The following is a 13,406-nucleotide window of genomic DNA, read 5'->3' as shown; positions in this document are numbered from 1 at the left end:
TTAGGGGTCCAATCAGAAGGACAGCTGCTGGCCTACACCACAGCCACAGCCATGTGAGATGTGAGCCATACCAACACAGGATCCGAGCTGCGTCTTTGAACTACACCACAGCTCACATCAACACTGGATCCTTAACCCACTGAGTGAGGCCAGGGATTGAACTGGCAACCTCATGGTTCCTAGTCAGATTCATTTCTGCTGCACCACGACATCCTTAATCTACTGAGTGAAGCCAGGGGTCAAACCCGCAACCTCGCAACCTCGACGTTCCTAGTCAGATTCGTTTCCACTGCACCATGACGGGAACTCCCCTTTGGGCCTTCTAAAGCCCTTACCCCATTGTTGCCAGAGCTACATTCCTAAAGTATAAACCAAATCCTATCATTTCCCTGCTTATTTAAGCCTTTCACTTGCTCCTCAGTGCCTTTCTGACAATGTCAAGGTTATTAACAATAGAGTCACCATGCTCTCTAATGTCACCTCCCACCCACCCCTCTCTCAAGTTCTCCTTCCATCTGTCTGCTGTGGCCACTACCACTCAAAATGGAAAAGAGGTGGGGAGGAGGTGTTGCAAAATAGCATCCATTAGCTGGCACTGGTTGGCTTTAATTTGTGTTATCTGGAACCAGGAAGTCCTAAAATGTTGCATTAAACACTAGGTAATCTTCTGTCTGCCTCAAACCTATGTGAATGTCCTTGTTTTTTCTTTTTAAAAAAATAAAGCCATGGTTTGGATCAGGAGCCATATTTCTATCCAATTATTCGCTATCAAGTTTGTTTACTTCTCAGTGCCCCCTTGAGAAACAAGCTGCTCTATTCCTTCACAAGGTGCTGGAAAAATAGGATGTCTTGCTGAAAGAGAGAAAAATACATAATTTTTTTCTAACTTCCCTTCTTCGCCCTCTAAGCAAACAAATCAACATCCTCGAGCGTCCACCAGGAGGCGCCAGGGGAGCCGAAAGACCTGCGGTACCTTCATGATTGGAGAGGCGGTGATGGATGCAGCAGCGATGGAACCCGGCTGGCTTCCTTTTTTAAGAATCAATGTGAAGGAAGGGAGCAGAGCTGTGTTATTTTAGGGAGACCTTGTCGCACCCCCCCCCCACTTGCCCCACGTGTAGGTAGCGTCTGGGGTGTGCGCGAGCCCCATGGAGAGACAGTGGCGGTGGCGGCGGTGGCAGCTGGGGTTCCTATTGCGGCTGCTGCCGGCCGTAATCCGACCCCGCCGGCGCAGGGACTGAAGAGGCTGAAGAGGCGCAAGGGAAAGTGGCGAGCTGCAAACAAAAGCCCACGGCGCGGGGCCCAGCCCGGGACGTGCGGTAAGCAAACTGGCCCGGGGACCCAGGAGCCGCCAGGCTCGCTGAGATCCAGGAGCCCACTGCGCTGAGATGCGGAGGGAAGAGGGGATTCGGAGGGCATCTGGGGGCAGGTGTCCGAGCCTAGACTGGGGTGAATGACGCTTTCAGCACGGAATTAGGATCGGGTGCATCTGGGAGGACCCAGGCGCCTTCTCCATCCCCAGCAAACACCCGGTGGGGAGGACAGAGGAAGGCGGGCACAGCACCTAGCAAGCCCGGCCCAAGAGGCAGGAGCAAGAATTGATCACCCCTCCCGGAGAGGTCCTTGGGGATTGAGGCATTTCTCCCCGCCTTTCCACCATCCCTGGGCCCGCGCCTGAGTCTCCTTTGGCAAAGGGAAATCAACCATAAACTTCTTCCCTAGGCAAATGGGGTCCTCACAGCAGTGTACTTTGGGGATGAACAGACCTCTTCCCTTTTTGTTCCTGCAAAGCTGCATCCCCGGTCGCCCGCCTAAACTGCAAACAAATACGCTAATCCTCCCGGGGAATCCTCCAAAGCCTCCCTGCTACTGCCTGCACCTCGATCTTTTCATTGTAACTTGCAACAGGAAGGAGATGGCATCCAGTGGGCTAGACGACCCGGGGAGCCTGGCCACAGGCCTCCGCCCCGCACTCCGGGGCTGAAAGACTGAGGCTGCTCTCTGTGCACCAGTATCGTCCCTCCCGCTAGGGTTTTCAGGGCATCGGTATTACCGATTTACATTCCACCGGGCCTCTGAGCCTAATCCCAAAGCGGATTAAATGGATGGGGGGGATGAATGTGAATGGGTAGGGGGAAATTGCTCTCAAACATATTCTTCGATGAACCTCCCGTGTCATCCCCAGAGACTCCACAGAAGGACGGGGTTCAGCCATGGTGGATCCCGTGCCTGAAGAGGAGAAGGCGGAAGCCGAGCCTGGAGGCCCAGGAGGGGATGAAGCCGCCGCGTCCGTGCCCCCCGACTCCCAGGGCGCCCAGCAGCCCGCGGCCTCCTCGACCACGGCCTCCGCGGCGGTGCCCCGAAAAGCTGAAGTTCCAGGCGCAGCAGAAGGTGGGCGGCGGGAGCAGTCCCCGCTGCTGCACCTCGATCTCTTCAACTTTGACTGTCCGGAGGCCGAGGGCAGCCGCTACGTGCTGACCAGCCCTCGCTCGCTAGAGGCCTGCGCCCGCTGCGCCGTTAAACCCGTGGAGCTGCTGCCACGGGCCCTGGCGGACCTGGTGCGCGAGGCCCCGGGCCGCTCTATGCGGGTGGCCACCGGCCTGTATGAGGCATACGAGGCGGAGCGGCGCGCCAAGCTGCAGCAGTGCCGGGCTGAGCGTGAGCGTATCGTGCGCGAGGAGAAGCGGCGCCTCTTCACGCCGTTGGGCCCCGCGACCACCGCGGCCCCGGCCCCCAGCGCGGGCAGCAGCAGCAGCTGCAGCAGCGCCAGCCTCCCGGCCTCGCCCGCACCGCGCGCCGCTCGCAAGGCCTCCTCCAGCCCGTCCCCGGCCCGGCCGCAACCTCCGCCCACAGGGTCGCGGGCAGGTAGAAAGAGCCACTCACTAGACTCCCTGTCTCGCCGCCGGGAGGGCGCCCTCAGCTCGGAGTCCGGCGCGTCATCATCGTCCTATAGCGGGGAGAGCCTGCGGGAGCTGCACTGGCCGCCGCGGGCCTCGGCCCGGAACAGCTGCCCCGCGGGGTCGGCGTCCTCTGCTCCCAACCCGCTGGGCCGCCCGTCCGCCTTGGCCTTGGTTCCACTCACTGGCCGAAGCTTCAGCCTCGGCGACCTGAGCCACTCGCCGCAGACAGCACAGCACGTGGAGCGCATCGTGCGCCAAGTGCGTGCGGAGCGGGGTCTGCGCGGGGTGCCGGAGCGCGACCGGAAGATCGCGGCGCTGATGCTGGCGCGGCACCAGGAGGAGCGCCTGTTGCTGGAGCAGCGCGCCGCGGCCCACGGCCAGTGGGAGAGGCAGCGCGTCCGCGCGGAGCAGCGGCGGGAGCGCGAGGAGCGCGAGAAGCAGCGCGCCCTGGAGCAGGGCCGCCGGGCCTGGGCAGCGCAGGTGGAGGAACGGCGCGGCCGCCGGGGCCGCGAAGAGCGCGAGGAGGCAAGGCGGCGGCAGCGGCAGTGTGAGCGCAGCGAGGAGAGGCGGCGGGAACTGGCGGAACGCCAGGGGCTCCTACGGCGGGAGCGGGTGGAGCGCGCTGCCCAGGAGGACCGGCTGCGCAAGCTGCAACAGGAGCAGAACCTGAAGCAGAGGGAGGAGGGCCTGCAGGAAGGGCGCGAGCGGTCCGAGCAGGTCCGCAGGGAGCGCGCCCAGCGCGCAGCCCGCGCCAAACAGCGGCAGGAGGGCCAGCTTCAACGCGAGAAGCGGGAACTGAGCCGAGCCGAGCGCGCGCGCCACGAGGCGCTGCTGCAAGGCCGGGCCCGGCAAGAGCGCGAAGAGCGAGAGGGCCTGCGGAGCTCCCTGGAGGCCAGCTTGGGCCGTGCGCAGGAGAACTACGAGCAGCTGGTGGAGCAGCGCACCCGGGAGCTGCGTGAGCGGGCCCGTCGGGAGGAACTACAGGGCCGGCGGGCCAAGGAGGCAGCGGAGCGCAAAGAGCGGGAGCATCAGGCTCACCTGGAGGCGCTGGCCCGGGCGGGCGAGCGGCGGCTGCAGCATGCGACGCAGGCGGCTGAGGAGGCTGTGCAGCAGAAGGCAAGGCGTGTTGGCCAGAGCCGGCTGGAAAAGGAGCGGGCCCAGCGCGCCAACAAGGAGAAGGTGGAGAGGGACGAAGACTGCCGCCGGAGAGAGCTGATCCAAGCCATCGGGCGCAAGCTGGAACGCAGTGAGCAGCTGTCTCGCGAGAGGCGCAGCGCGCTGGAGAGCGCCCGCTCCACAGCTCGGGCCTCCTTCCACGTGCGCGAGAAGGTGCGCCAGGAGACCAACACGCGCTCTTTCGATCGCATGGTGCGAGAGGCCCAGCTGCATGCCAGCCTGGACCGTAAATGACCGCCACCTTGCGCTGGCCAGATTGCCACTCTCAGCCCCCGCAGGGCCCCTTTTGGCCACTTTGACCAGACCGTGGGAGTCCACAGTCGGGGCGCAGCACGGTGGCGTCAGCAGCCTTCCGATCAATGAGGCCATGAGAGGACCGACGTGCCAGACGTGTCAGACCGCCGCCTTTGTTTTAAAAAACTGTTTGGCAATGACACAGCACAATCTTTGACCACATCCACCCTTGGCAGCTCCCGCACCGACCCTTGCCAAGGCTCCCAGTATGTCTGTTGAGTTAGAAAAGAAAAGAGCTGGGAGAAAAGGGCTCGTGGAGACTGGAGTAGGGCTCCCAAGGAGCGAGTGCAGAGGTGATTGCCCCCTCGTGCAGCAATCACCCCAGGCACCTTTCGCATACTGGTGTCTAGGTGACTGTCCCACACTTGCAGTGGGGGAAGCATCTCCTTGGCTCGCCTCCATCTTTTCAAATGACAAGTTGAAGAAAGCTCGGAGGCCTCGCAGAAAAGCACAGCTCTTCCAAGGTATTAGGCCACATGCAAGTGACCCCAAAGCTATTGATTTTTGTATGCTAGACTTTTAGTCTGCCACTTGCGCAAATTCTGGTCTTAGTCCTGGTAGTTTTTCAGTAGGTTTTTCTAGTTAGACAATCATCTGCAAATAATGATCAATTTGAGTCCACCTTCCCGCCCCCACCCCCACCACTTACTCTCCCAAGTGATACAAGAAATCGTTGGGTTGGTGATGCTGTTTAGCTTTAGTGGAAGCCCCTAACCCCCTGGGGAAGCGGGTTCCTTAGGCAGCAGTGTTCCACACGATTGTGCTTTCTTGCAGGGTACTTTCAGGGGAGGCGGCAGCTGATGCCCACCTCCCAGAGTGAGGCCCCCTCCTCGCAGACAGCAGCCATGCCTTAAGAAGCAGTGCTACCTTATGTGCCTGCCCAGGCCAATTCTGCCTCAATCTCCAGCCCTGGATACATTCCCAAGAGTGGGCCCCGGAGAGCTTGATTCCCTCTGTGAAGGAATCTTTGCACCTGCTAGGAGGGAAATTACTTTCCTGGAGTAGCAAGAGAGCTGGAGTTGCCCTTTTGCTGTAAGGGTCGCGCTCACTATCATTGGCAGTTGGCAGCTGGCAGCATACCCTCTCCTCTCCTTCCCCACGTGAGGAAAAAGAGAACTTCCCCCTTTCATTCCTGGTTCCCTCTCACCTCCGACTGAAAGTCCTTAGTCAGGCTCTCCGTGCCTCACCTCCTCCATGGGCCAGATGGGGCCATCAGTACTCTCCTCCTGGTACCTCAAGGTCTCCCGGATCCAAAGCACCGCCTCAGTATTATTTGTTGGTCTTCTTTGTGCCTTTCTTGACCTGGAGTTGGGAGGCAGGAGGGCTGCTGTTGGCCTAGTTTGTTTCTGGGAATATGGATTTCTGGCATAGGAAGGGGGCAGTGCGTCATGGACAGATGGTCATTTAGCCTCTGAGGGAAGATACACGTGAGACCAGGCTACTCTCTGCTCCAAAAAGTCCTGCTCGGTTGTCTTCGGGCAACTTTCATCCTCAGAGTGCTTCCCTTCCATGAAGCCAAAACCAGCCCCAGCCATGTCCACCCCAGGTCTCTACCTTCATCAAGGAAGATAGGAAGTGAAACATTACTTTTTACATTAGGTCAGGATCAAGAAATAAAAGTGACCAAAAAAAAAAAAAAGAGGTAAGAATCAGGGTAGAGAAGCACTATGTTAGACCTATTTCATGTATATTCTGCTGGACAGAATTGTCTCTAAAATGTCTGTTACACACACACACACACACACACACACAAATTCTGTCAACATTCCCCCCCACCCCCCACCCCAAATCAAATGTCAACATGTACAGGAGTCTTGTGTTGAAGGAAGCAGGGCTTAGATGTTATACTTTAGATACTGTGAACCCAGAAAGGAGCTGTGACAGGCTTATTTCTTTTTTTTTCTTATCTTTTTTTTTTTTTTTTTTTTGCTTTTTAGGGCTGCACTCGCAGCATATGGAAGTTCCCAGGCTGAGAGTCAAATCAGAGCTACAGCTCCCAGCCTACACCACAGCCACAGCCATGTGAGATCTGAGCCAAGTCTGCAACCTACACCACAGCTCACGGCAACACTGGATCCTTAACCCACTGAGTGTGGCCAGGGATTGAACCCGTATCCTCATGGATACTAGTCGGATTCATTTCCCCTGAGCCACGATGGGAACTCCCAAGGCTTATTTCTTGAATGGGATGAATTTTTCCTCATGTATTCATGTTGGCAATCAGATTGTCAGTGAGCTCTAGGAAGAAACATTATCTATGAGTCAAGGGCATTTAACTAAACTGTTAACACCATGCTGGTTCTTGACTTGTGGTTCCTGATTTGAGAGAGGAGGCCCTTGAGACCTTAATAGAAAATTCCATCTAAAAACTACTTCCTTCCAAAGGATGTGCATTCATTTGAGAAAGACACAATCTGTTTTTGTTTCTGTTGTTGGATAAGGCACTGAAAGGTACATAGGTGATCTTACCTGGCCCTTTAGTCAGTTTGCTGACGTCTTGAGTGACTTTGGGTAGATCACCTCTCTGTGCCTTCATTTCCCCATCTGTAGAATGGGGATCCTGCTTCTGCTATCCTCACATAAACTCTGTGAGGATGAATCAGAATCAAAGTGGTGCTCTCAGTTCTAAGACTTTGGAACAGCAGGTGCAATCACTCTAAACAAAAAGGATCATGTGACTGTACTGTGCCTAGAGTGTAATGTACCGTCTTGACCTAATGTAGAAAGGAAGGTTCTGGAAAAGCACATTGCACGTCATCATGTCATATGTGATGTGAAGGCCCAGGTCTGAATGTCACAGGGTAAGGGCCTGCACTTAGAGAAAAGCACAGGGTAAAGGAAAACACTTTGGGATTCTTTTTTTAAAAAAATGTATATAGCTAAGTAGACGTAAAGCAAAAACAGAAGCCAACCTGGAAATAGTCAAGAATGGTTCTTCCAGGTTTCAACCATCCGTTGGCGTGTAGAGCCACCTCTGTGTTCTCGGAGAAGGAGTCATGTTGCCCTCTGAGGAGGAGCAAGTTCCAGGATACTTTTTTTTGTGCCATTTATTTATAGTCTTCTTTTTGAAGTGATGCCAGAGAGGAGGAGTGTTTCTTATTCTGAAACGCAGCAAGGGAACATTGGAGGGTGGGGAGTGGTGGGGGTGACCGATGGGAAAGTCTTCTGGGGGGAACGTTCTCACAAGGGCCAGACTTGTCTCCGAGCACCAAGCTGGAAGTTCTTACCGTCCAGGGACATGCAGCCTTGAGATAGTCCCAGACCTTCCCATTTGCCCTCTTAGAACATCTCCTCGCTCAAAACAGAGGGAACATGAACTGGGATGAGGAGGGATGGGCAGGGTTGGGAAATGCTTTCATTTGGTTCATTACCCAGGAAACAAGCAGGACAAAACTATTTCAGATGGAAGCATCGGTGAAACTAGCCCAGGGTCCTTCTCCAGCAATGGCTATTGCCTACACCGCATCGGGACAGGAAGATGGACGTTTTCTTCCCGAAAACTGTAACTGTGAGTCTTCAATGGGAGCAGTAAGCCCGAGTTTTCAAAGGCGAAGAGTCTGTGAGGCAGCACATGAGAATGCATTTTGTGCGAAAGCCCTTTACTTCTCATCCCTCCTCCTTTAAAAAGTTCGTTGAAACACAGGAACGATGGATTCCACAGAAGGGGCTCTATCTTATTTACTCTTGAGTCCCCTGCAGCCCATGGCTTAGCACCTCATACATGGGAAGCACATAACTACTGGATGGAGAGAGGGATAGACAATGGATGGTTGGTGGACTAAGAATGGTACCCAGAGGAAATCTGAATGGACCGAATGGGCGGCCTCCCTTCATTTGTCAAATTAGTACTTGCTGTGTGCCTGGCATTGCTCTTGGTGCTGGGGAGCCAAAGTCCCCCTGACCATTGGCCCTGGAGACCATTTATGCTGTAATGGCATAAGCAGACACATTTATTTCCCCTTTGGGCTTAATTACCTTCCTACCCTGGTATCCAACCACAGGCAGACCTGATGGTCCTTCAAGTGCTCATTCCAAGTCTTTTCAGTTTCCTGGGGACATGCCATCCACCAGCCAACCGTCATCAATCCACTGTTGTTGTTTTTTTCCCCTCAGAGGATCCTTGATTAATCAGGTCAAATTCATAAGGTCATGTACTTAATCAGCTTTAAATTACAGTGAAGAGAGAGACATTAATTACCTTCAAGGGCGTTTCCTGTGTTGCCTTTAATAGAGGCAGCATAAATAATGATCATCAACCTAGCGAACCAAGCCTCGGGCCATGCAGAGTCCCAGATCACCAAAACAGGGTACCAGCTCCATCGTTCAGCTGTTCTTGCTGAGACAAGAAACTCAACACTTCAGAAGCATTTCCAGTTTTAAAGTCACAAGAAAAAGAGATTTCCGATTGGGAATAAATCGATACGATCGTTACGTGAACCAGAATACCCCCCTCTCTAAGATTTCCAGGTGATCAAGGATACCCCCAGATTTCTGCATATTCTTGCCTTTTCTCCACTGTTGGACTGCAGCTCCACCCTACACATCCCAAGGAAACATTTGGCCGAGGATCATAAGGAAATCTGGCATTTCTCGACACAGCCCAGAAAGGGGCTTTCCGAGATCCAGCAGACAGCTCTCCATTCTAGAAATGTTGTTTAGGCTTCCTATGTGACACGTTGGCTTTGGGTATCTGATGCAGCGCCTGCGCTAATATCCCTGATCACCTGCTTTGGTTATGTGATTCTTTACACAAGAGCCCTTCATCTGCTCGCGTACGAGCTCTGTTCCATGGAGTTCTGGTGCTCTTGACATGCATCTCCTCCCAGCCCCACGCACCCCCACCTGCTCCCAGCCCCTCGTACTCTCCCTGGTTCTGCTTTGGCTTCACACAAAAGTCGGGGCCGGGACAGAGGGTAAATAGCAGGTGTTAGGGTATAGGAGTGGAGGGCGGTTTCTTTTGGGGGAACACTGGTCCTCAGTGCAGTGTTGCTACTTCCTGATCCATCAAAAACCAGAGTGATGTTTAAATGAGCTACCAATTTGAAATTTTCATGCCTGTCTTCCTCATCGCTGGTATAGTATTGATGGCATGTTTTTGGGTCAGACACTTGTACGATTCACAGAACTGTCAGAAAGATGACCCATCTCTGCTCCTGTGTTTGAGTGCACATCCGCGTGCACATGGCACTCTCCTACCCACCCCAGCATCAGCATTCCTGCAGAGTGAGGGGACCTATAGCCAGCTCATTCTTTCGGAGAAGCATAAGCTCTGGCGAAAACAAGCTGCCCCTTGGTGGGGATCCAGTGATTCCGCCTACCTCCAGCTCCAAGGCTGCTTCGCGCTTCAATCTCTGGCTTGTAAGCATGGTGTCCATATTTCCTAATGCCATCAATGAGCCACGTGGGTGGCAAAGGGTTTTCAAGCTGCCATTACACTTCTTCCTCCTGCTTAGTAAGAGAGGAAGACTGGGAAATGGAATTTGGATGCCAAAATGTTGACATCTGGGACATATCAGTGTAACAGAAGGACGGATGTCTACAAAGTTCTGGACATCTGGTCCATGCGGCCACCGTACCTTCAAGGCAGAGAGTTTTGGCAAAGGAACAAGCTTTGTCGACTTGTTCAAACCACTACCTACCATTCCACAGACCCCTCCTGTCATCTGTACAATGGGGACAGTAAATCCTACTCAGTAGGGAATTATTAAATTAGCTAATAATATGCTGCTCAGAAAGCAGCATCGCCCTGGCAAATAGCACTCCATTTGTGGACACTGTTATTCTGAACTTGGGAGGGTGGTAAAGGAAGGAATAGAGTAGGCCAAACTTCAGCCTGGTGGTGCTGGTGGACCCTGGGTTCAGATGGCAGCCCTTGGCAGTTGTATGTTTCCCTTGCTGTGTGGCAATCCCTAACCATTCCAAAGGAAGGGGCTCTGGAATAATGGGTCCCTAGTAATGTGTCATAGTCTGGGGTTGGGGGGGATTAACAAGTTTACCAAATGTTTGGCAATAAAACTGACTTATGACAATAAGTTATGAAATGTTATTTTCTTTTTTTGTCTTTTGGTCTTTTCAGGGCCACACCCGCAGCACATGGAGGTTCCCAGGCCAGGGGTCCAATCGGAGATGTAGCTGCTGGCCTACACCAGAGCCACAGCAGTGCGGGGATCCGAGTCAAGTCTGCGACCTACACCACAGCTCACAGCATCGCTGGATCCTTAACCCACTGAGCGAGGCCAGGGATCAATCCTGTGTCCTCATGGATGCTAGTTAGGTTCGTTACCTGCTAAGCCACGACAGGAACTCCTGAAATGTTATTTTAAGATTCCCTACGGGAAGACTAAAATGACAGAATACTTTAAAATGTGCATCTCTTTCTTGGGAAAAAGAGGGTGTGTTGTTGTCCTGGTCAGACCCAAATGCTTTGGTAGCATCTTTAGCAGAGCCAAGTAGAAGAGGATGTGGGAGAACAACAGTCCTGGGGTGCTCTGGATGGGGTACCTGGCAGGAATTCTGGGCTGTGCAGCCATCTCTGCTCTGGCCACGTGGGAATAAGAAAGGGGGTCTGAGAAAAGCCCAACCTGGGAGCTCACTGATGGACTCATTGGTGGACCGAGGTTGGAGCAGGAAGGAGAGAGGTGGGTGGGCATTAGCATCACTTCATTCTCCACACATGACATCCTCTGAGAAGGCTCAGAAAGTGTCACCTCCTCCTTCCCTGCTCCCTAACCCCCACCCCAGGCCCTGCACACGCTGCAGGGAGGTTGGTTGCAGGGCTGGATTGATCAAAGTCCTTTCCCCACTCTGGACATACATCCTTGCACAGAGGTGCTAAACAGGCTGCCTGGCTCGTGCTGGCTCGTGCTGTGCATCAGGAGGTGAGGATAAGAGGTGACATGAACTGCTGGGAGCTCTCCTGCGTTGTCATCTTTCTTCTGCCCTTGGAAACCCTAGAAGGAGGCCCCACTGGACCTTAGAGGCCTCCTGAGCCCTCAGCGAAATAGTAGATTAGGCAGAGCATGCCTCCCAGGAATATCTGCTTATTTGAAGAGAACCCACAGGGTGAGCAAAACGCAGAGTCGAAGGGAACAATCTGCTAATGTCCTGATTGCAGGGGTAATGACGCCCATGCACACTAGGCATGCGCACTGGGCAGCTGACTCTTTTACACGCTTAATCCTCACAGGATCTCTGGGAGGTATTATTATTCCCATTGTACAAACGAGAAAATTGAGGCGCCAAGTTTAAATGACAAGGTCACACAGCTAGTTTGGACAGAACTGGCCTTGGGGAATTCTGTTGAAAAGGGCTTAACTTCCTCTGATACACATGTCATTTCCTAGATCAGCCCTCCCTGCCTCTTGAGATTCACAGCAAAAGGATATTAACAGTGGAGCAGTTTAGGAGTTTCCATCGTGCCTCAGTGGTTAACAAACCCAACTAGTATCCATGAGGATGTGGGTTTGATCCCTGGCCTTGCTTAGTGAGTTAAGAATCCGGCGTTGCCATGAGCTGTGGTGTAGGCTGCAGATGCAGCTCAGATCCCGAATTGCTGTGGCTGTGGCGGTGAACAGCAGCTGCAGCTCCGATTCGACCCCTAGCCTGGGAACCTTATATGCGTGGGTGCGGCCCTAAAAAGCAAAAAAAAAAAAAAAAAAAAAAAAAAAGGCATGGAGCGGTTTAATTGTTTGATCTGGGCTCAGCCCTAAGCTCTGACCTTATGTTTCATAGTCTGTTTCTGTTGCCATAGGTGGGTCGAAAATTCTGCCTGGACTCCCACTTCTTGCAGCCACTAAAATAAGTGGAAACAAATGACAAGGGAGGGAGGAAAGTAAGCTTCTTAAGGAAGGGACTGGGCTGATTTAGGGAGGGTCATTAAAATAAGAGCATTGGAGTTCCCGTCGTGGCGCAGTGGTTAGCGAATCCAACTAGGACCCATGAGGTTGCGGGTTCGGTCCCTGCCCTTGCTCAGTGGGTTAACGATCCGGCATTGCCGTGAGCTGTGGTGTAGGTTGCAGACGAGGCTGGGATCCCGTGTTGCTGTGGCTCTGGCATAGGCCAGGGGCTACAGCTCTGATTCGACCCCTAGCCTGGGAACCTCCATATGCCGTGGGAGCAGCCCAAAGAAATAGCAAAAAGACAAAAAATAAATAAATAAATAAAATAAGAGCATCATTATGTCCATGAAAGGAGAAACTGCAGTGAGAGTGGAGAAAAAAGGAAGGGGAGCCAAAGAGAGAAGCTGGGGGATACTAGGAGGAAGCCAGAGACAGGAAAATTCAGGTGGGATCTTTATCTTGTGTGTCTGAGCACAGCTAAGCAAGTCAATGCTTCAACAGGCGAACAAGAGGCCCACTGCTGGAGCTGTCTTAAGGCAGCTGAAGCAAGACCCAGGGAGCAGAAAGGAGGAAGCAGATCCCTTAGAAACTGAGAATTGCTATTTAGTTCCCAACTCAAAATATTCATGATCTGGATGTGTCAGCTCTCCATCAATATGTGTAGGCGAGCCCCCTCTAAGGGGCTTTCCAGAAGTCACCACAACTTCTAACAAAAAGAATGTGCGAGTGGTAAAAACACACATAATTTCCTGGGCTGGTGATTAAGCCAGTTAACAACCCTTGGAATCCAGTCAAAGATACTTTTTTCTTTTTTTTAGGGCTGTACCTGTGACATGTGGAAGTTCCCGGGCTAGGAGTCGAATCAGAGCTGCAGCTGCTGGCCTACACCACAGCCACAGCAATACCAACACCAGATCTGTGACCTATGCCGCAGCTTGTAGCAACGCCGGATCCTTAACCCAGTGAGCGAGGCCAGGGATCCAACCTACATCCTCATGGACACTCTGTTGGGTTCTTAACCTGCAGAGCCACAGTGGGAACTCCCAAAGGTACTTTTGAGATACCTCTCTTCTATGTGGGCACGAGCATAGATCAAGTTTCTGCAAATAGCAGAAGAAGTAAACAAAGCTCAAAGGAAAGACAGACCATGGGCTTTGTAACTTTAAGGGCAGGATTAGCAGATACAGCATTTGGAAAG

The 13,406-nt window shown here is 53.2% G+C and overlaps 1 protein-coding gene across 1 annotated transcript; it reads left to right on the top strand.

Annotated features, from left to right (window-relative positions):
* Positions 1 to 977: 977 nt before the first annotated feature.
* Positions 978 to 10,402, top strand: CCDC177 (coiled-coil domain containing 177). Its single transcript, XM_005666330.4, has 2 exons — positions 978 to 1,319; positions 2,186 to 10,402. The coding sequence occupies exon 2, from the start codon at positions 2,214 to 2,216 to the stop codon at positions 4,308 to 4,310; it is 2,097 nt and encodes a 698-aa protein (XP_005666387.1). The 5' UTR covers positions 978 to 1,319; positions 2,186 to 2,213; the 3' UTR covers positions 4,311 to 10,402.
* The last annotated feature ends 3,004 nt before the right edge of the window (positions 10,403 to 13,406 follow it).

Source organism: Sus scrofa, chromosome 7 (assembly GCF_054392235.1).
Source record: "Sus scrofa isolate SSC_HxYL_T2T_F1_AM1 chromosome 7, Sscrofa_HxYL_maternal_Yorkshire_Landrace_v2.0, whole genome shotgun sequence".
NCBI lineage: Eukaryota > Metazoa > Chordata > Mammalia > Artiodactyla > Suidae > Sus > Sus scrofa.
This window is presented reverse-complemented; position numbering and strand designations above follow the sequence as displayed.

Excerpts from the sequence above, each read along its gene's own strand:
- CCDC177 (XM_005666330.4), top strand. The coding sequence starts at position 2,214 with ATGGTGGATCCCGTGCCTGAAGAGGAGAAGGCGGAAGCCGAGCCTGGA.